Source organism: Pseudochaenichthys georgianus, chromosome 23, assembly GCF_902827115.2.
Source record: "Pseudochaenichthys georgianus chromosome 23, fPseGeo1.2, whole genome shotgun sequence".
Taxonomy (NCBI): Eukaryota; Metazoa; Chordata; class Actinopteri; order Perciformes; family Channichthyidae; genus Pseudochaenichthys; species Pseudochaenichthys georgianus.
Genome location: NC_047525.1, coordinates 21478087 through 21498497, shown reverse-complemented (window position 1 = coordinate 21498497; position 20411 = coordinate 21478087). Strand labels below are relative to the sequence as shown.

The following is a 20411-nucleotide window of genomic DNA, read 5'->3' as shown; positions in this document are numbered from 1 at the left end:
ACAAATAAACAACAATCTTGGTTTAATTAGCCAACAAATACCAATCGGCTTATGTCGTAAAGCAGAAAACACTCCGGTGTAATTATTTGTTAATTTGTGCTTAATAGGAGAGTTGTATGCTGGCTCATCCTGGTTATTATTTCCCATTTGTTTTTCCTGCAATCACAAGAAACTACGGCTGTTTTTATTGTGTGGCATTACTGCATTGTTGCTGTGCTGTCTATATCTTACATTATAGACTATTTCCTTGTGTATAGCCTATAATTAAAAAAGGGAGACCCATATAAAACATTGCCATGATTGTAAATATATACATATATGTAATCTATATGCATTAGGGTTTTTTAATCTGATGAACTATTAAAATGTAGGTTTATGTATACTGAAAAGACATGCCGCCTCTACTTTCTGATCACATGACATAAACAAAGCAGGAAACTGCAAACTACCTCATAAAAAGAAATAAGATATTACATTTTTCCTGCACTGATTTAGTGATTCACCAAGGTAATGCTTTTTGAATTTCTCTTGCCTGATGTACAGTTACGCTTAAGATGTCTATACTTCAGATGTAGTGTATACTGTACAATGTTCCCAGCCTGAAAAGCGAACACCCGAGTGTTTTGTCCCTCACGAGATGCCGTACTCTGGAATCCGGAAGCAGAGCTGCTGTCATCGAAACAAACAACATGTAAGCAATATTTTTTTAAGTACTCTCTGTAAAGTTTGTTCAAGGGCTTGCTGCTTGTTTTTTTAAAGTCAGAGACACAGCATTAAAATGTGAAGACGCGAGTTTGCTAACCTAAAGCGAAAAGTGAGCAGGAAGGCTATGAGAGATAGCAAACTTCTGACTGCCACATCGCCACAAACAGCAGGGCCGCTGGTCCTTTGGTGGATACTTTATAAACATTTTATATCCGCTGTTACTGCTGCTTATCATTGCATTAACCATATTAGTATTATTCATAATTGCCTAGTACTGCTTGTAGTAGTCAGTTGTGTAAAGTAACTAAGTAGATTTACTGTAGTACAATTGTGAGAGACTTGTACTTTACTTGAGTATCTCAATATGTTGCTGCTTTGTACTTCTACCCCACTATGTACAATTACATTATTTCCCTTTAAAATGTAGTGGAGTAGAAGTATAAGGTAGCATACAAGTACCTCAAAATTGTACTTGCAGTAAGTACAGTACTTGAGTTTGAACTTTTTCTGCTATGTTGTACTTCTACTCCACTACAATTCAGAGGGTGATCTTGTACTTTTACTCAAATGCATTTATTTATTACCTTTAGTTACTTTGCAAGTGCAGTACTTGAGTACATGTACTTATTTACTTCACACCACTACAAATAAAATGTTTGCTGCTAACCATATTATTATTTATAAATGCCTTTTTGTAGTTGTATTCTAAACTCTAGCTAATCACACTATAAGTTGTATATCCTCCTATTAAGTTGAGATTTACAAGTTGACTATAGAAGAGGAATGAAGCTCACTTTAGCTTTTTTAGTAATTCATCTCGACATGAGTCACCAACAAATGTGGCGTATACAAGTTTGGATGGCTTGTCAATTTGATACTTATGAAGTTGAGTAACACTGCTTTTGGATTTGTTCACAGGGGCTGATTTTGAAAGATGTCATCAAGAGGCTAGACTTGTTCTCTAGCCTTGCACACCCGTGCATGTCTAGAGAAGGTGACTGTTAGGAATTGACAGATTTTTAAGTTACGTTTTTTTTTTAATTAGCCAACATGGCTCGTGACGAAGAGGAAGAGGAGCTGACGGTCGATGCACCCAAGGAGGTGGACATGTTTACATCGGTGCGTTGCCTGGGTTACCTGTCCAGCTTCACCCTCCTGGTGGCGGTGTGCGTTGGCATGTACGTCCGCTGGGAGGTGACAGAAGAAGCGATGATCATGGTCATCTTCATCCTGGGCCTCGTCGTCATGGGGATCGCCAGCATCCTCCATTACTACTTTGCCATGGAGAAAGCCAGTCTCAGCTTGTTCCATTTGTGGTTTGGCTTTTTGCTCGGCCTTCTGTGTTTCTTCAACAGCACCGTCTTGGATTCAAATGTCAAAGAACTGGTCGCCAACTATCTCCTTTTAGCCAGTGTAACCATGAAGACGATATGGGCTTTAACTGAGAGGATATGCAGCTCTATCCGGTACAAACCCACCTTGCTTACATCAAGTGAGTTCCTGGAGCTCCTGGGATTTGGCATTGCCAGCACTGCTATGCTTCTACACAAGGCAGTGGCTATAATAGGCATGGTGGTGGCCCTGGGGGCTCTCATAGTGGACCTAAGGATGAAATCTCTCCTGGCTTTGCCTAACTTGGTCAGTTTTGCCTTGGTTACGTCTCTGGTGTTTTTCAAAGCTTTAGACATCACTGCCAACCCTTACGCTCTAGGCTGCTACCTGGGCAGGCAGCTGTGTGACCCCCTGCTTGACGTGTACTTCAGCGGGCTGGGGCCCAGTGACCGCTGGAGACCGGTGCTCTCCCTGGGGAGGGTCTGGAGGACGCTGTCCCTGCTGCCTCTCAGTGTGACTGAGCTGGCCTTCCTCGTCCTGGCTGCCCTAAAGGTACACTCAGAATTGTGGGAGAAAAATGACGTGTCAATGATGTGAGTCTTTAGGGCTTCTCACACTGAATCTTTTCTTACAATTGTAACCCTTATGTACGGTGGCTGGGAAGGGCAAACGAGAATTACAAAGTTTGAAACACTAACAGAGCTTGAGACACATTTACATTTGATAAAACAAAATTACATTAGCAAAACACTTTTACTAAGGAAAAACTATTTAACAAAAACAAATTGACAAGATGCGAAACACTTTTACAAAGCTAGAGACAAGTTTACATTTTATAAAACAAAATTACATTTTATAAAACAAAATGACATTTTATAAAACAAATGGAATTTAAGAAAAGTGATAAGCAGCTTAGGTACCGGTGTTTTTTCCGCCAAAACAAACTTAAGTTTGAGTCAATCACTTCATGTCACTTCCGCTTTGATGGACATTCCCTTTCCGGTTTGATTCTCTAGTTTGTAAAAGTGTTTTGGGACTTGTACATTTGTCTCAGTTCTCGTAAAAGTGTTTCGTATCTTGTTCATTTTGTATTGATAATGTTATACTGCTTTGTTCTTAGTAAAAGTGTTTTGCTAATGTCATTTTGTTTTATAAAATGTAAATTTGTCTCAAGCTTTGTTACAGTGTTTCACACTTTGTAATTCTCGTTTGCCCTTCTCAGCCACCGTACTATGTCGCTGTTTTCCTGAATGGTGACCCCTTTTTTTGTAACAAATTTCAAGGCTGTGTTTAATGACATTTTTCTCTTGGCTTGCATAGCTTGGCGACTTGGAGCTCTGGTATTTGGTGATCCCTGGGTTCTGCCTCTTTGGCCTTTTCTGGTTCATCTGCCACATAATATTGCTGATGACACTATGGGGCTTCCACACCAAGCTGAGCGAGTGTCAGAAGGCCTGGCGGGCGCAGCGATCCAGTAGCCGGAGCCTCGACCAAGTCATGGCCTCCAGGGGCATCCGACACTTCTGCCTCATTTCAGAGCGGCTGGTGTTCTTCAGTATTCTCTCAACAGTCACACTGGGAGCTGTGTCCTGGCAGGTAGGAACCACAAACTACCTCAAAGCATCTAAAGATACAAAAAAGTTAGATGGATAGATAGAGAGAGAGAGAGAGATAGAGAGATAGACAGTCCAAACATATTTCAAATATGTTTGTGTTACTCAAGCATGACTATAATAGTGCTTATTAGAAGCCCAGAAACCTCTACGGTGCAAATCAGAATTTGATTAAAATCTCATTGGTCAGTGGTCACGGCGAGTGTCCTCCTCTAATGTTCCGTCTTACAGCTATAAAACATAGAGTTCAACGACAAGGCCCCTTTAAACATTTCACACACCCATCTTTATAAACTCTCGAGGAGGATGCTCCTGGCAGTTTGTAGTCTGTAGTTGCTCCCCGAGCAGAGGCACTTCTGCTATCATGCGCAGCCAATTTAATTAGCACTTTAATATCCCTATCTACTTTCATAAAGAGCAGCAATAACTTATTTAGCCTTATTAGACGTTTACCTTGTAGGAGTCTCATGGGCCTGACTCCTAATTTGAGAAGTGCACATTGTCGATGTCAGTTGCAAATGCTGTCTTCCCTCGCAAATGAGAAAGGTGGTGTTTTGTTTTCTGTGATTTTACAGATTTATTTTGCCTTTGAAGTTAAAATAAACACAAGTAAAAGCAATGTGGGTAAAATGTAATACTGTCTCAACAATAAATAGAGCCTGCTAAAACTACATTCAAAGAGGTGTTGATTCATCTCTATGCTAATGTGTGGTACATTGGTTTTGCTGCATTCAATTGAGTTTTAAATAGAATACCCACCTAAAAACAGATTTGCATTACATAATTATTATTATTATATAAACATTAGGATTGACATTGTCTATGTGGCGACTTCAGGAAACAAACAAAAGTTGCTTAGATGCTGAGGTCGGGCTTTGTTTGACGCACTCAAAAATGAATTGCTGAGATCGAAAAAGGCGATGAACCAAATTGTATTACAAAGTGCACTGAACATTTTTATTAAAGGGGCCCTATTATTTTCATTTCATTTCTCAAGAGAGACTTGCTGCAAGGAGGTTCCACATGAAGACATAAAACATAAAACAACAAAAAGGACATCGTACAGCAAAGTTACAGGGATTACAATGTACATACCTATCGACATGTACAGGTACCAACAGCATCCGATTGAGTAGCATCCAACCGAGCTTTAAAAACATTTAGTGGCACCAGATTGCTCAGTTTCCATTCCTTTTGCAGACATCTAAAAGCTTTCTTCCCTAAGACAGTCCTAGCACTTGGCACATTTAATAAAACCACAGCATGCGATCTCAGGCAATAAGTACTTTCAGTTCGCCGTGAGATCAGGGAGCAGATGGAAGATGGTAGTTTATCCAACATGGCTTTGTATATGAAAATGTACGGAGGGTACAGTTAGTGAAGGCAAACCTGCCCTGGCATACAGGGTACAGTGATGAGTTAATGCTTTACGGTTTGTCACAAATCTCAGTGCGCTGTGATACGTGGTATCTAACTTGATCAGGTCATTATGGGCAGGTGCATTCATATAGATAAGATCACCATAGTCCAGCACAGGTAAAAAGGTCACGGAGACTTGTCCTGGCCTCGAGTGAGAAACAAGACTTGTTTCTGAAAAAGAAACCTAGCTTCACCCTCAGCTTTCTAAGCAGATTATTGACATGCAGGTTGAAAGAGAGGCAATCATCAAGCCAGATACCTTGATATTTATAGCTTCAAGTACCTGTCCTTGGGTAGTAACAATATCCAAAGTGGTCTCCGGTGTTTTTTGAAAAAAGCATTACCTTAGTTTTATCAACATTTAAAATAAGCTTAAGCTCAGAGAGCTGGATAATATTAAAAACACCTTATGCTGGGTATCCCCTCTTCTATGGTGTGTTATGTAGGTTTTTGTGCATGTCAATGGTCTGCAAAGGCTACAATGCATAGTGATGATCGGCTAAATGCGGAAGACAGCCTTTGTGCAATTATTTAGGAATCCACTCATCTACTCTCATAGGATCGACTACTGCAAACCAATTCTCCACCCCTTCCTGTTTGCATTATGTTGTTAGTTCCTCCTTGTTGTGCTTCCTCTGCTTACTGTACTGCATCTGTTTGCAGGAGAACATCTAAGGGGACACAACTTCATAACAGTTGAATAAATGACTGTAAAACACATTCTTCGGGCGTACTGTAGGCAGTTCAATTTATTCTGCAAACTCATGTGTAGCTCCACTTAACCATGCAGGTATTGATTTTTGTGGACTTTTTACTCTCTAAGATACATCGCCATGCTATTAAATCAGAGTAGCTTTTTGAGGATTCTAAATTGCAATGCATGTCATCACACTGAGTGACTCAAGGAATTGATTGCGGTCAAAGCCCGAGAGTGTTTTATTGCACAAGACCTGCTTTACTTTTCTACATGGTAATATGCAGTTTGTATATGAGCAGGAATTGTGCTGTGTTTTGTATGGCTAGTTGATTTTTAAGCATTCAAATCTAGTGAAAATAAAATTAAAAGAAGATGACAAGATGAAATAATTGGTATTGTTTATTCATGGCAACCCAGAAAGTGCAGGCTAATAAACTGGCTTTTTAAAAAATGGATCCTTGTGTTTTACTTTTGATCTGTGGTCATAAACGGCATTGTCTCTCCATTCCCTTCATGTTTTCTCCCACAATAATAACACTGTCATTCCCGTATTGCATAACTGTCTTGCAAAAGTGTCACGGCCAATTAGCTGGGTCTGAATGCTTGGGTACAAACTGTAAGTGATGAATGACAGTAACTCTGATTCTGTTTTTCGCAGTCTTCCAACGCCCTGTTCCTCAGCGCTCTGCTGGTGGTGCTTCCTCTGGAGTCTCTGACCCACGGCTTGTTCCACGAGCTGGGCAGCTGCCTCGGGGGAACCTGTGTTGGCTACGCTCTGGTCATACCGACTGCCTACTGCAGGTAATAAGAGAGAGGAGACACAGGATTATATAGAAGCATGCTGACTTATACACTTAAAACTTAATTTACTTATCAAATGTGCTTGTTAAATGCAATCCATTATCTCTTAACTTTATACAAAAAGGCAAAAATTCCAACCAAAAACCTGAAAAACTATTAAAACCAATGACAATAAAAGAAGAAAAATGATTATAAAAGTAAAATTCTGACATTTTTGCTAGATAAATGAAATAAAAGTTCAATTATAAAAGCATGTTTTAAGTTATTTTAGGTAGATTAAGGCTGTAACAAACAATGATTGTTATTGTAAAGTAAACCACTGTATATTTATAATTTTGTAAGATGCATTTTTGTCACTCTCGTCTTACATTTTTTTTTCAAAAACCTTTTGGAAATGTAAATACTTCAAGTCCAAAACCCCCGAAAAATACAGGTAACTATTACATCAGACAAAATAGATCTTCATAAACAAGACAACAAATATTTACAGATGATGAGAAGAAATATATTGCTTTTACTGGATCAAAAATAATTTTCTGTCAACGTATCAATTCATTCATACATGTTTCAGTCAAATGACTAAATAACCAATTGTATCAGGTGTACTTGCATGCTTCACATTTGTTTTAGGTCTGTATCTCAACTGTATGCCCTGTTGCTGCAGCTCAGCTAATCACAACACAGACTCTGCAGCAGCAAAACACATTTACACAACAACAAAAAAAGCATGCACACTTTGCCCCACAACGAAGCCTTTCTTGGCATCACAGGCGCTGCTAAATATGATCACTCATTCCAGCTCCCTCCTCGGTTAACACAAAACCAACTGGATAAATAGGCCAATAACTATGCATAAACATGCCGCTAATGTTCGGGCCCTTAAGGGATCATTGCAGTGCTCCCTCCGCAGCATACAAAGTTGTTCAGCTGGAGCAGTTAGCCATTAGCTGCTGCTCCTGCTGCCTGTAACAGCGCCCTCTCAGGCTGCCTGGCGATTTGTAGTGGTATCAATCGATCGAAATATGTAATCGAGTTAATCGCAGTAATATTCTGTGTTTAATCATCATTAATGCATTAATCAACTTTTATGAGAAATCAGAGGGTTTTTTACTTTATTATAGCATGATATCTGTTTTTGGCATAGGTTCCTATACTTTGCTAAAACTTCGACAAGGCAGCAATACAGTACATTGTAGCTTGTGCTAATTCCTATGCTATCGCTACCTTTTCACTGCCATGCAATTCGTGGTAACAATTTACGGTGACCGACAAGTGCAAACGTGCTCAAAACACTTCAATGAGGAGAAACCCACGGCACCTTCAAAAACTATGCAAATATATAAACACAAATGTGCCAAAACACATGCAAATGAAGAAACATCATCACCATCTTGAAGAAACATGGGCAGGGTTTACTAAAAGCGCTGAATAAACCAAACGGCAACACGGGGACACTAAAAAGTGATGCACACAGCTTGGACCGGAGTGCTTGTTGACGTTCAGGGATTTAAAAGTTAAACTTGTTTTAAAGACTGTTTCCTAATGTTTCATTAAGTGCTGTGTCAGTATATTTGAAATGACTAGGTTTGCTACGTTAGCTAGCTACTTTACAGTCGAGCTGAAATAATATCTGAAACACCTGTCGGCCATTGTTACAATTGGCGCTGGAATTATAGGAGGAAGTTAGGTTCAAACTTGTTAATGTAATCAATTTGTGTAAACATTTTTTACACGTTAAGGTTGACAGATTTCCCCCCGTTAACATACAAATAGCCCTAGTTGTTTTGATGATGCAGATATGTCTCCTAATCCTAACCGTATGGGAGGAGTGTGTGAGCATGATGAGAATGCAGCAGTGTATAATGGGCCGTTTGATGGCCGCAGATCATGTTTTCACGATGACAACAGCCCCCCCGGGAGATTAGAGGGATAGGGGTGAGAAGGGGAGATGCTCGGGGTAAAACGGGGAGGGTGAGACGACGGGGGGAAAGCACAAGGCCAGGGCTGAGGTTGTAAATAGTAAGGGTGGTGGTAAAAAATAAAAAAGGTACAGACGCGGCAAAGGAGGGGTGGAGCAGTGGAGAGAAGACAGGATTACATTTTTTAAAGGATGAAAAAGAAAGTGTAACGGGGAAGATGTGGTCAGAATTCTCAGAAACTATTCGCCTTCCCTCCCCTGGGCGCCGTGAGATCTGAACAGATGAGATGGATTTAGGGGAGCTTTAGAAGCCATGCAAAGGTTGCAACATGACCCGGAGTAGATCTGTTTCAGTGGTCATTAACAGAAGTATTCACATCTTTACTTTCAAAAATGCAATGTTTCCAAAAGGATACACAACGGAAAGCTAGCTTTTACTTTCTCCTGAAGGTGAGGTTGAAGGTGATTATGGGGTCAGAGCATAATGTGATGCGATACGTTATGTAGATGTCTATGAGAGTGAAATATGGCATTACCATCCGTTTGGCCATGACTAACATCAAGTCCGGAGATAGAAATGAAATGTATGGCCGCACTGAGCAGCTGCTAGCCTTGACTTTGTGTGTGTGCCCCCTCTACGTTATCACCCCCTTGTTATTACCTGTCACACACACTTTCCTTTACACCATCTTTAACCTTAATTCATGTCACCCTGCTCAATTTTGCCCCTCTTTTTTTCCATATTCTTGGTTTTCTTTCATTATTTGGCTTCTTTTACACCTCTCAAGCTATTTCCTTTTGCAGTGATCAACCTCATACTCTCATACTTGCGCCCCTTCTCTCTGCTCCTCAAAAGCCACCTAACTTGAGTCTCAGTAGATGAAACAGCCGAATAAAATCCAAATGTTTTCTCTCATCTCCCTCCTCCCTCCAGCGCTGATGGGCAGCCCACCCTCCTGCCCCCTGAGCAGGTGCAGCAGCTCAACATGCGCTCCACGGGGATGCTGAACAACGTGCAGCGCCTCTTCTCCCACCACATGATCCAGACGTTCGGTTGTGACTACTCCACCAGCGGGGTCACGCTGGAGGCCGTGCTGACCAAGCTGCGCAGCTTCCTGGAGCTCCGGACGGAAGACGGACCCCGCCATGACACCTATCTGATTTTCTACAGTGGGCACACGCACAAAGGCACTGGGTCTTGGGCTCTGGCTGGTAAGAACCCCTTAATTTGATCAATGGGAAAATACTTGTCTTAACAGTTAAAGCCCCTCTTTTATTCATTTATTTCTGTGGATGTATAAAAAGCAATATTTAAAATCCTGCTGTTTACTTCCTGAACATAACTCACGCTTCTATTGGCTAGCGCTCCAACACAATGTAAATGATAGGCTAAGGGGCGGGACATCTCTAAGCAGTTGACTAATCCCAACTGAGCCGGCCAGCTAACCAATCAGAGCAGACTGGGCTCTGGTTTCAGACAGAGGGAGAAAAGAGGTGCTGCAGCACAGGCAGTATGAGAAAAATAAAGACCTTTTTGAACATTAAAGCATGGAGACATGTCACAGTAGAGGAACTAAATACAAATCTAAACTTTAAAATGAGTAGCACATTTCCTTTTGAATGTGTATTAGAGTGCATACTGTACACTCACAGGTTTCATGAGTTTATAAACACCCGCCAGCCAAAAGATGTTGGCAAACTACATCTCATAAACTGCCTTAAACATTGACAGTTCAAGAAATTTGATTACAATTTTATTTATATAGCCGAAGTTTACAGATCAACAAACATGAATGACAATTGTGGAAGCTATTCAGTATTTTTCACATGTATTTATTTGTTATTTTTTGTTTTGTATAATTAATTGATTTACAGCCATATTATTTAAGTTAAGTTGTGCTCCAGCTAAAATGCTTTTATTTTGAAGGTGATGGGTCAATTTGGACACACAGCTGGGTTTATTTAAGGCAATCAGGGCACAGCAGCAGTCAGTGGGCACCGGGAAGGTATATGGTTTTTTATCAGTGTCAGGGTTGAGTTCAGCAAACATTTAAACACCTTTTGCTGTATTGTTCCCGCGAGGTGAAACTAATAAATACAACAAAAACGTCGATGCCTTGTCTGGACAATGGATTAATTACCGGCTCCTGATCTGCGTAAGGTCCACTGTGCCTGGTGCCTCAGTGGCCTTTTGAAACGTTGTTGTTGTTGACAAATAGCCACTACAACAATTAGGGTTGCCAGAAACTGACCATGATCAAAATCGATTATTCGGCAGCCCTGGCGAATAATAATCGATTATTCGCCAGGGCTGTGATAGACCAACGTCTTTTCGCAGAGCTTGCATTTAACTTCCTTTGGACTTGTAAGTTCGAAGTAGTTCCACGAGGAGGAACTCTTTTTACCTGCCGCTTTGTTCATCTTTAGTCGCACGAGAGAGGGAGAGGGGGGGCGGGGGTGGGGTCGGTGTGTAGCGTGCTGCAGCAGCAGTCTGCTCTGCGCAGGCTTCCTCCAAATTTACAGTAAAACAAACTGGTGGTGTGACCAATGGCCATTTACAATTATTAATACTATTACTATTATTAGCATATATATATTTATATATATATTTTGGTTGAAACTAAGCCAGAAAAAAAAAAAAAAAACATAAATAATAAAAAAATTAATAATAAAAAAATATATATAAATAAAATCGATTTTTAAAAATAATATTCGATTATGGAGACTGTAACGAATATTCGAATAATCGAATAATCGCTGGCATCCCTAACAACAATGTACAAATATATATATAAATTGTCAAGATAGAATGTATAATACATACAAATACAATAGATATAGTCAATAGAATAATATCATTGCAACAAATCTACTTTTGTTTAGTGAAAAGTATTCCATAACCATTTTAAACACCCATTCAGATGACTTTATTAAATGATAACAGCTGTTGCGTTATTCTTCAGCAGGTTCATCTATGCCAGCGTCCCACAGGAGTCACTTAGTCGCCTCAAATGAAAATGTGCCACTGTCAATCATTACAATTGACAGTGACTTGGATATCAGTTTTATCTCTCCACATAAATAAGAATTGAAAATTACTGAAGACTTGACTCGGAGTTGAAGACAACAAAAAGAAAACACAAAAGCTGTATTTACGGCTTCTCCTGCTGTCGGGTAGCATTAGGTGGATATTATTTTCTCCCTCCAAACTGAATTGTCATTACAGTCTGATTTCCATTTCCTCCGCTCCCCTTCAATCAGAGTCTGATTTGCGCAGATCAGACAAAGTAAGCCAAAATAGTTACTTTGAAGGACTTTCCTCAGAAGTGAAGTTGCTGTAAGGAAGATTCTGTGAGAGTTTCTGCTGTGACACGAGCATGCCTTCAATAGCAATGAGAATCACAGCAGGTTAACACCGTGTCAGCTCCAGCGCCTCGGTTCAGAAATTACTTAACGCATTATCTCTGCGTGCCGCTGCAAACAAGGAAGATTACTGTGTCACCATGAATGGATGTTTTCCATTGGTGGGTAATTGTACACATTTTGAAAAGTGGGCTAGTTTTTACCTGAATTAAAATTGCCAACAGTCATAGTCATAATTCCACTACAGTTATAAAGACTTAGTGTGGAAAAGTATAGTCCTAAATCATGCAGTGATTAGAAAAAGAGGTAGTTTGTCTTTATTGTGTTTTTCAATATAATACATGCCTGTTTTAATACTGCAACAACGGTGTGTCTAAATCAGCTTGTTTTTCGGCAAGTGAAAGGAGCCCAATTCCATATCCAAGTGTTGTGGCTTGCAGTAGGAATGATTTTTTTCCCTCTGCTTTTATTTACAAATGATTATTTGAGGTGAAAAGGAAATAATTTGGTACCTCGGCTCTGATCTTTGTGCTTTAGATCTGCCAGGTGGATGTCTGTGCAGTCTGTGTTTGAGATGACAGCAGTTAGACAGACATATAGACACTCCTGCAGCTGACAGCTGACAGGTGTGATCCCTGCTAGGCCACTGTGTCCATCAAAAGCCATGTGTCCTGTAGAAATGTCCTTGAACAGGACACTCAACCAAGAGTGTATATTTCTGTTTCCCCCTTTTTCAACTCAATTGAGTCGAGATCAATCCTTTTGGTTCGCAATAAGTTATTTTTTCCAAATCATGAAGCCTTACTTTTAGCTTTGGAACACATATAACACATACATGCAAATGAACCTGATACATGCCACGAGATATGTAATTTGAAAAAGCCCTTTTTAATATAACAAATTAGGGCTATGTACTTTAAAGAAGTATTTATGAATCCTTCCACTGTCTTTGCATCCTACATTTCCTCCTTCTATGCTTCTGGGTGTCTCTCCATCTCACTCTCTAACCTCCTCTCCATCTCACTCTCTAACCTCCTCTCCATCTCACTCTCTGACCTCCTCTCCATCTCACTCTCTAACCTCCTCTCCATCTCACTCTCTAACCTCCTCTCCATCTCACTCTCTGACCTCCTCTCCATCTCACTCTCTGACCTCCTCTCCATCTCACTCGCTGACCTCCTCTCCATCTCACTCTCTAACCTCCTCTCCATCTCACTCTCTAACCTCCTCTCCATCTCACTCTCTAACCTCCTCTCCATCTCACTCTCTAACCTCCTCTCCATCGCACTCTCTAACCTCCTCTCCATCTCACTCTCTAACCTCCTCTCCATCTCACTCTCTAACCTCCTCTCCATCTCACTCGCTGACCTCCTCTCCATCTCACTCTCTAACCTCCTCTCCATCTCACTCTCTGACCTCCTCTCCATCTCACTCGCTGACCTCCTCTCCATCTCACTCTCTAACCTCCTCTCCATCTCACTCTCTGACCTCCTCTCCATCTCACTCGCTGACCTCCTCTCCATCTCACTCTCTAACCTCCTCTCCATCTCACTCTCTAACCTCCTCTCCATCTCACTCTCTAACCTCCTCTCCATCTCACTCTCTAACCTCCTCTCCATCTCACTCGCTGACCTCCTCTCCATCTCACTCTCTAACCTCCTCTCCATCTCACTCTCTAACCTCCTCTCCATCTCACTCTCTAACCTCCTCTCCATCTCACTATTTGACCTCCTCTCCATCTCACTCTCTAACCTCCTCTCCATCTCACTCTCTAACCTCCTCTCCATCTCACTCTCTAACCTCCTCTCCATCTCACTCTCTAACCTCCTCTCCATCTCACTATTTGACCTCCTCTCCATCTCACTCTCTAACCTCCTCTCCATCTCACTCGCTGACCTCCTCTCCATCTCACTCTCTAACCTCCTCTCCATCTCACTCTCTAACCTCCTCTCCATCTCACTCGCTGACCTCCTCTCCATCTCACTCTCTAACCTCCTCTCCATCTCACTCTCTAACCTCCTCTCCATCTCACTCTCTAACCTCCTCTCCATCTCACTCTCTGACCTCCTCTCCATCTCACTCGCTGACCTCCTCTCCATCTCACTCGCTGACCTCCTCTCCATCTCACTCTCTAACCTCCTCTCCATCTCACTCTCTAACCTCCTCTCCATCTCACTCTCTAACCTCCTCTCCATCTCACTCTCTAACCTCCTCTCCATCTCACTCGCTGACCTCCTCTCCATCTCACTCTCTAACCTCCTCTCCATCTCACTCTCTAACCTCCTCTCCATCTCACTCTCTAACCTCCTCTCCATCTCACTATTTGACCTCCTCTCCATCTCACTCTCTAACCTCCTCTCCATCTCACTATCTAACCTCCTCTCCATCTCACTCTCTAACCTCCTCTCCATCTCACTCTCTAACCTCCTCTCCATCTCACTATCTGACCTCCTCTCCATCTCACTCTCTGACCTCCTCTCCATCTCACTATCTGACCTCCTCTCCATCTCACTCTCTGACCTCCTCTCCATCTCACTCTCTAACCTCCTCTCCATCTCACTCTCTGACCTCCTCTCATCTATCTCACTCTCTAACCTCCTCTCCATCTCACTCTCTAACCTCCTCTCCATCTCACTCTCTAACCTCCTCTCCATCTCACTCTCTGACCTCCTCTCCATCTCACTCTCTAACCTCCTCTCCATCTCACTCTCTAACCTCCTCTCAATCTCACTCTCTAACCTCCTCTCCATCTCACTCTCTAACCTCCTCTCCATCTCACTCTCCGACCTCCTCTCATCTCACTATCTGACCTCCTCTCCATCTCACTCTCTGACCTCCTCTCCATCTCACTATCTGACCTCCTCTCCATCTCACTATCTGACCTCCTCTCCATCTCACTCTCTGACCTCCTCTCCATCTCACTATCTGACCTCCTCTCCATCTCACTTTCCGACCTCCTCTCCATCTCACTCTCTAACCTCCTCTCCATCTCACTCTCTAACCTCCTCTCCATCTCACTCTCTAACCTCCTCTCCATCTCACTCTCTAACCTCCTCTCCATCTCACTATCTGACCTCCTCTCCATCTCACTCTCTAACCTCCTCTCCATCTCACTCTCTAACCTCCTCTCCATCTCACTCTCTGACCTCCTCTCCATCTCACTATCTGACCTCCTCTTCATCTCTAACCTCCTCTCCATCTCACTATCTAACCTCCTCTCCATCTCACTCTCTAACCTCCTCCATCTCACTCTCTGACCTCCTCTCCATCTCACTCTCTTACCTCCTCTCTATCTCACTCTCTAACCTCCTCTCCATCGCACTCTCTAACCTCCTCTCCATCTCACTCTCTCACCTCCTCTCCATCTCACTCTCTAAATCTCACTCTCTAACCTCCTCTCCATCTCACTCTCTGACCTCCTCTCCATCTCACTCTCTAAATCTCACTCTCTAACCTCCTCTCCATCTCACTCTCTGACCTCCTCTCCATCTCACTCTCTAACCTCCTTTCCATCTCACTCTCTAACCTCCTCTCCATCTCACTCTCTAAATCTCACTCTCTGACCTCCTCTAAATCTCACTCTCTAACCTCCTCTCCATCTCACTCTCTAACCTCCTCTCCATCTCTAACCTCCTCTCCATCTCACTCTCTAACCTCCTCTCCATCTCACTCTCTAACCTCCTCTCCATCTCACTCTCTAACTTCCTCTCCATCTCACTCTCTAACTTCCTCTCCATCTCACTCTCTAACTTCCTCTCCATCTCACTCTCTAACCTCCTCTCCATCTCACTCTCTAACCTCCTCTCCATCTCACTCTCTAACCTCCTCTCCATCTCACTCTCTAACTTCCTCTCCATCTCACTCTCTAACCTCCTCTCCATCTCACTCTCTAACCTCCTCTCCATCTCACTCTCTAAATCTCACTCTCTAACCTCCTCTCCATCTCACTCTCTAACCTCCTGCAGGAGTTGAGAGCTTCCACCTGAGCCAGCTGCTGGAGTTGTGGAAGGAGAAGAACGCTGGCCACTGCTCCCGCCTCATCATCGTCTTGGACACTGAGAACTCCCTCCCCTGGGTGAAGGAGATACGCAGGATGGAGGGCGTCTACGTGGCTGCACAAGGTGCCGAGCTGTCCGTCACCAGGGTGGACCCCGAGAGTGGAGACATCCCCCTCCTGGGAGACTTCACCTCCGAGTGGGTGGAGTTCAACTGCAACCCAGACAGCGACACCCAGTGGTCGGACAAGGGGAGGACCGTGATGGCGGCGTACGGCGTGTCCAAACGCTGGAGCGACTACACGCTTCACCTTCCCACAGGAAGTGACGTGGCCAAGCATTGGAAGACGCACTTTCCCAAGGTTACATATCCCATGGTGCACCTCTCCAACTGGTGCTGTGGCTTGAACCTGTTCTGGTTGTGTAGCGTTTGTCTGCGCTGCTTCAGGAGGTGTAAACTAGCCTGGTTCCCTCCAGCTGTTCTGGACACTGGGCAGGGCATCAAACTGGTGCACTCTTAATAAAGAAGGAAAGTGACATGTACATGTTGACAGCTGGGTACGAGGTGTATATAAACAAAATAATCTCCTGTTATAGTATATAACAGGAGATAGTATATATTATGTATCATGCTTAATTGCTGTAATGTAATTTGTTTGGTAAGATATGTCACAATTACAGTGGATAAAATCAAGTGAAGCGCGTTACTATGGTTTCTTAATATATGGTATTTGGTAAAAGACCAAATTGGGTGTTTTTGTTAAAGGTTTATATTTTTTGGACTATGTGATATCATGCTTTTGAACGTTTTTTCTGCCATTAATGCCTTACTATTGCTTTGGAAAAGTTACTGGTTGCCTTTTTTTGTATTTAGTGCCTTGAAAACGCACAGGAGATGGGTTGGGATCATCGTTAATGCCGAAATGTAATGTTTAAATGTATGTATATATTCCTTCACCTTTTTATATATGGAGCTCACAATCTTAAATTAAACTGTGTGAGCAGGGAGGGAGGGTCTCGGTGTCTTAAAGACTTTCAGCTGGATAGATCAAAAACTGTGCGGCTGAACTCTGGTTACGGCAACATCGAACCACAAGGCCAACTTGCCAATCTTCACTTTCACACAGGGTACACAATTAGCACCATCCACCAGATACATGTATTAAAGTGCCTGCTAGTTTAATTTTCAAGCCATTTTACAAGCTGCTTTCAAATATTCCAGAAATGTATTTATTCCTGAATTGCGAAGCGACAGATGCATCGGCTATGAGACTGTATATAATACCTAGAGACACTGACCCTGTATGGGGTGTTGTCCGGTTTATTTAAACAAATGTCTTCAAGTTTCTTGCTGTACAAACACGCACTACTAACTTTTCTAGCTATTGTCCTTTCTACGCGATGAAAAACCTTAAACTATTGCTGCCTTAACGTTTGTGTTTCTCTGAGGTCAAGTTGTCTTTTCCACACGTTACTTTCCCTTGTGCCTCGCTTGAGTTATACCTGACGATGTCAAAATAAAAATGGGAAAATAAACGGAGTAAACTTTGCTGTGTGCTGTTGTTGTGTGACAAATGTATGGAAGGAATAAAAGGATACATAGGAGATAAATTACATGGATGTAATAGAATAAAAACCAAGTATAAAAAGGAGAAACACAATCAGCCAGGCTCATTTATCATGGCTGGTTTTAAGACACTGAACAAACACAGACTGCTAGCAGTGCCTGGCACATATTAGGAGTGTGAGCTGGAGAGAAATGAGAGTGTGCAGGGAAAATGAAACGATGGATGTCACAGTATCTCTGAAGGGGGATTTGTTCTCTGATATTTCACCCCAGTTAGTCCCGGTGCCGGGCTGGACATGTGTCCGAGGGGCTGCTGGGTATTTTACTGGTTGCAGGAAGCATGCCTGGCTCGTTATCTGAACGGCACTGTTTGGCACAAAGCAAGGAGTTTTGGATAGATGATATTTAAAGAAATCTTTCAACCATAACACGTAACGAGGAAAGCAGTGGAACACGAGTAACCTTTCACAATATTAACCTCTTGATTTAACTATAATTTAAACATAATTTATATGTAATTGTTGCAACCTTGATTTGCTTAGTTTACCTTAAAAAAAGTAAATTCATATTCTTGGAAAACACAGTAATACATATAAACATGTAGATTATGCTGAAATACATACAATTGTATCTGTATATTAGCAACATTTTATCTGTATATTAGCATTTTTTTGGAATGGATTATTTGAAATGTCATCGGTGGGACAGAAACAGTCCTCCAATATTGGAATGATCCAAATATTAACACCATATGGCTTGTTTGAGCTATATTAGATGAGTGGCAATTAGCAGTCCCGGTGTTGTGGGAGGGCCAGGTAGGGACAGGCTACTTGTAATTAGCCCACATTTGGACCAATCGCTATTTAGAACACTGTACACAAGCAAGTTTGTGTGCGTAACACTGTAGCCTATTCTGGAGTTCTTCTACATTTGGATTCTGAAGCCTGCCTTTTCTGTTTTACAGACAAATTGGACAGCGGGATATTATTAACATCAAACAGTGAGTAGACTATTTCCATATTAATGAAACCTTCTGCTGCTCAGTGCGTGGTGTCGCTGTGTAATGCGTACATTTGTTTGCTGCTGTATTGGCCAAGTGTAGGGCCCAAGCAAAGTTCCTTGATGTGATTTACTGGTGTTTGTGCCACCACGCACACACTACTTGGTTGCTTGTATGTTGTTGTTTATTTATGCGTAATTTGGTGCGACGTGTGTCTTTACGCAATGATGTTGTAATGGTATTTAATTTGTGCCGGTTTTGTTGGACCGCCCATAAAAGATGACATGCCCTCTGCGTCACGTATTTTCTTTTCTGTATAGCCTGCACGCTGCGGTTATAGCTAAAGTCAGGGATTCGTGTATATGGCGGGAATATTAGATTATCGGACGGATTCATCTTTAGGTAATAAAAGAGTCAGCCGCCTCTGAGGCCCGTGAGGATGTGCTGAGTCAGAGCCCGCCGCACACACTCACACAGTACACACACATCAACTCGGATACATGCATAGATAGAGCCGCACACACCAATTCTCTGCTGCCTTTCTCTTTCCCCCCCACTCCTTCTCTCCAGCTGAGTCTCTCGTCTGTGGGTAATTACAGCCTGTCATGGGGCATTACCTTCTAATGTAGGCAAAGTGATGTGCCTGACGCTTGCCTGCGATTTATTTGGGGAAATAAATGTGCTTTTATAGCCCAAGTTGCTTCTTAGCAGAGGGATTGCAGCAGCAAATCGATGATCTGTCCCTCTTTTTGTTGTTTATTCAAATCAACCTGAAGGCACAGTTTTGGACATTTTGTGCACTTTTCAAAATGCAATTTTAACTTCCTTAAACCATGTTTAAAGCCAGAGGTTTTTAGTCATTTGTATATTCATTATTATCATTAAGGGTATCTTAGTTTAAGAAGATCTATTTAGCTTTCTATGATTTTTTTAAAGCTACAGTTAAGTGAGTTTAGTGTCATCTTTCATCACTTCTACAACCCAGTGGCATTCATGCATCCTTTTTAAGCTAAATGAACCAGATGTATACATAAATGCTAAATGTCCCCTTTCCTCTCCTGGAACAGAAGGAGTAATGGGATGAGAGATAAAACATTCAGTAGCATCCCGGTTCCCACCATCGTGCCCTGCTTTTCAGGAGGCCCGCTTGCTCTGGCTCGCAGTGGGTTCGACATTGAAATGTCAAAGCCATTATCTTAAAATTACAAGGGCGGAGGATGTGTTTAGTGGCTGTTTACCCGTGCCACGCTCCCTAATAGGCAAACGTTAGGTGGAGGCTGCCAAAACTCTGCCTGCTCTAAGGCTTCTGCTTCAACATAGCACTTTCACTGAAACCCATGGTCTCGCATTCATATCACATGGTTTGCTTTAGACCCGGACCATGTACATGCTTGTTTTTTCCAATTTGTGCCAAGCTAACTAGCTGCTGGCTACACATTTACCAGAAAAACATTAGCGTCTGAATGTTAATTAACTATATTAATCTAATCTCTAACTAACTATCTATTGGCAAGAAAGCCAATTAGCATGTTCTCCGAAAATCCTTTTGTAACATTGCTGGTGCACGTGAGCGTGATCAGGCTTTTCCAGCAGGAATCAAGAACGGCTTTAACTGGAGGGCAAAAGTTTTGATCCCCCCCAACATTCACAGTCAGGATGAGCTGAAACGTATAGATTCAAATTCAAAGCAGAGATGTGAAGAGATTATTCATGGAACAATGATTGGACTTACTCTGGGCAAGGCTTTACGAGTAGATACAGAAGGGGGGGGTAGGGAGAAGAGGAGTGTGTCTCAGTTATTATTACACTCATGCCGTCTTGTAAAGTGAAGGTCAAGATTATGGCAGGATCAAGGAATTAAGTGCATTGTGTGGGCAGACATCTCAGCCGCCTTGTCCTATTGTCATATTAGCCCCATGAACACGTAAAACCACTTTACTGTCTTAACACGATGATAAAAAACACAGGTTAGTATAGATGCATGTAACAGGGACATCTAAT

The 20411-nt window shown here is 42.1% G+C and overlaps 1 protein-coding gene across 1 annotated transcript; it reads left to right on the top strand.

The window, feature by feature from the left end:
• Positions 1 to 601: 601 nt before the first annotated feature.
• Positions 602 to 17392, top strand: tmem168a (transmembrane protein 168a). Its single transcript, XM_034074930.2, has 6 exons — positions 602 to 691; positions 1624 to 2589; positions 3358 to 3633; positions 6425 to 6567; positions 9420 to 9697; positions 15814 to 17392. Exons 2-6 carry the CDS (start codon positions 1756 to 1758, stop codon positions 16362 to 16364), a joined length of 2082 nt encoding a protein of 693 aa, XP_033930821.1. The 5' UTR covers positions 602 to 691; positions 1624 to 1755; the 3' UTR covers positions 16365 to 17392.
• The last annotated feature ends 3019 nt before the right edge of the window (positions 17393 to 20411 follow it).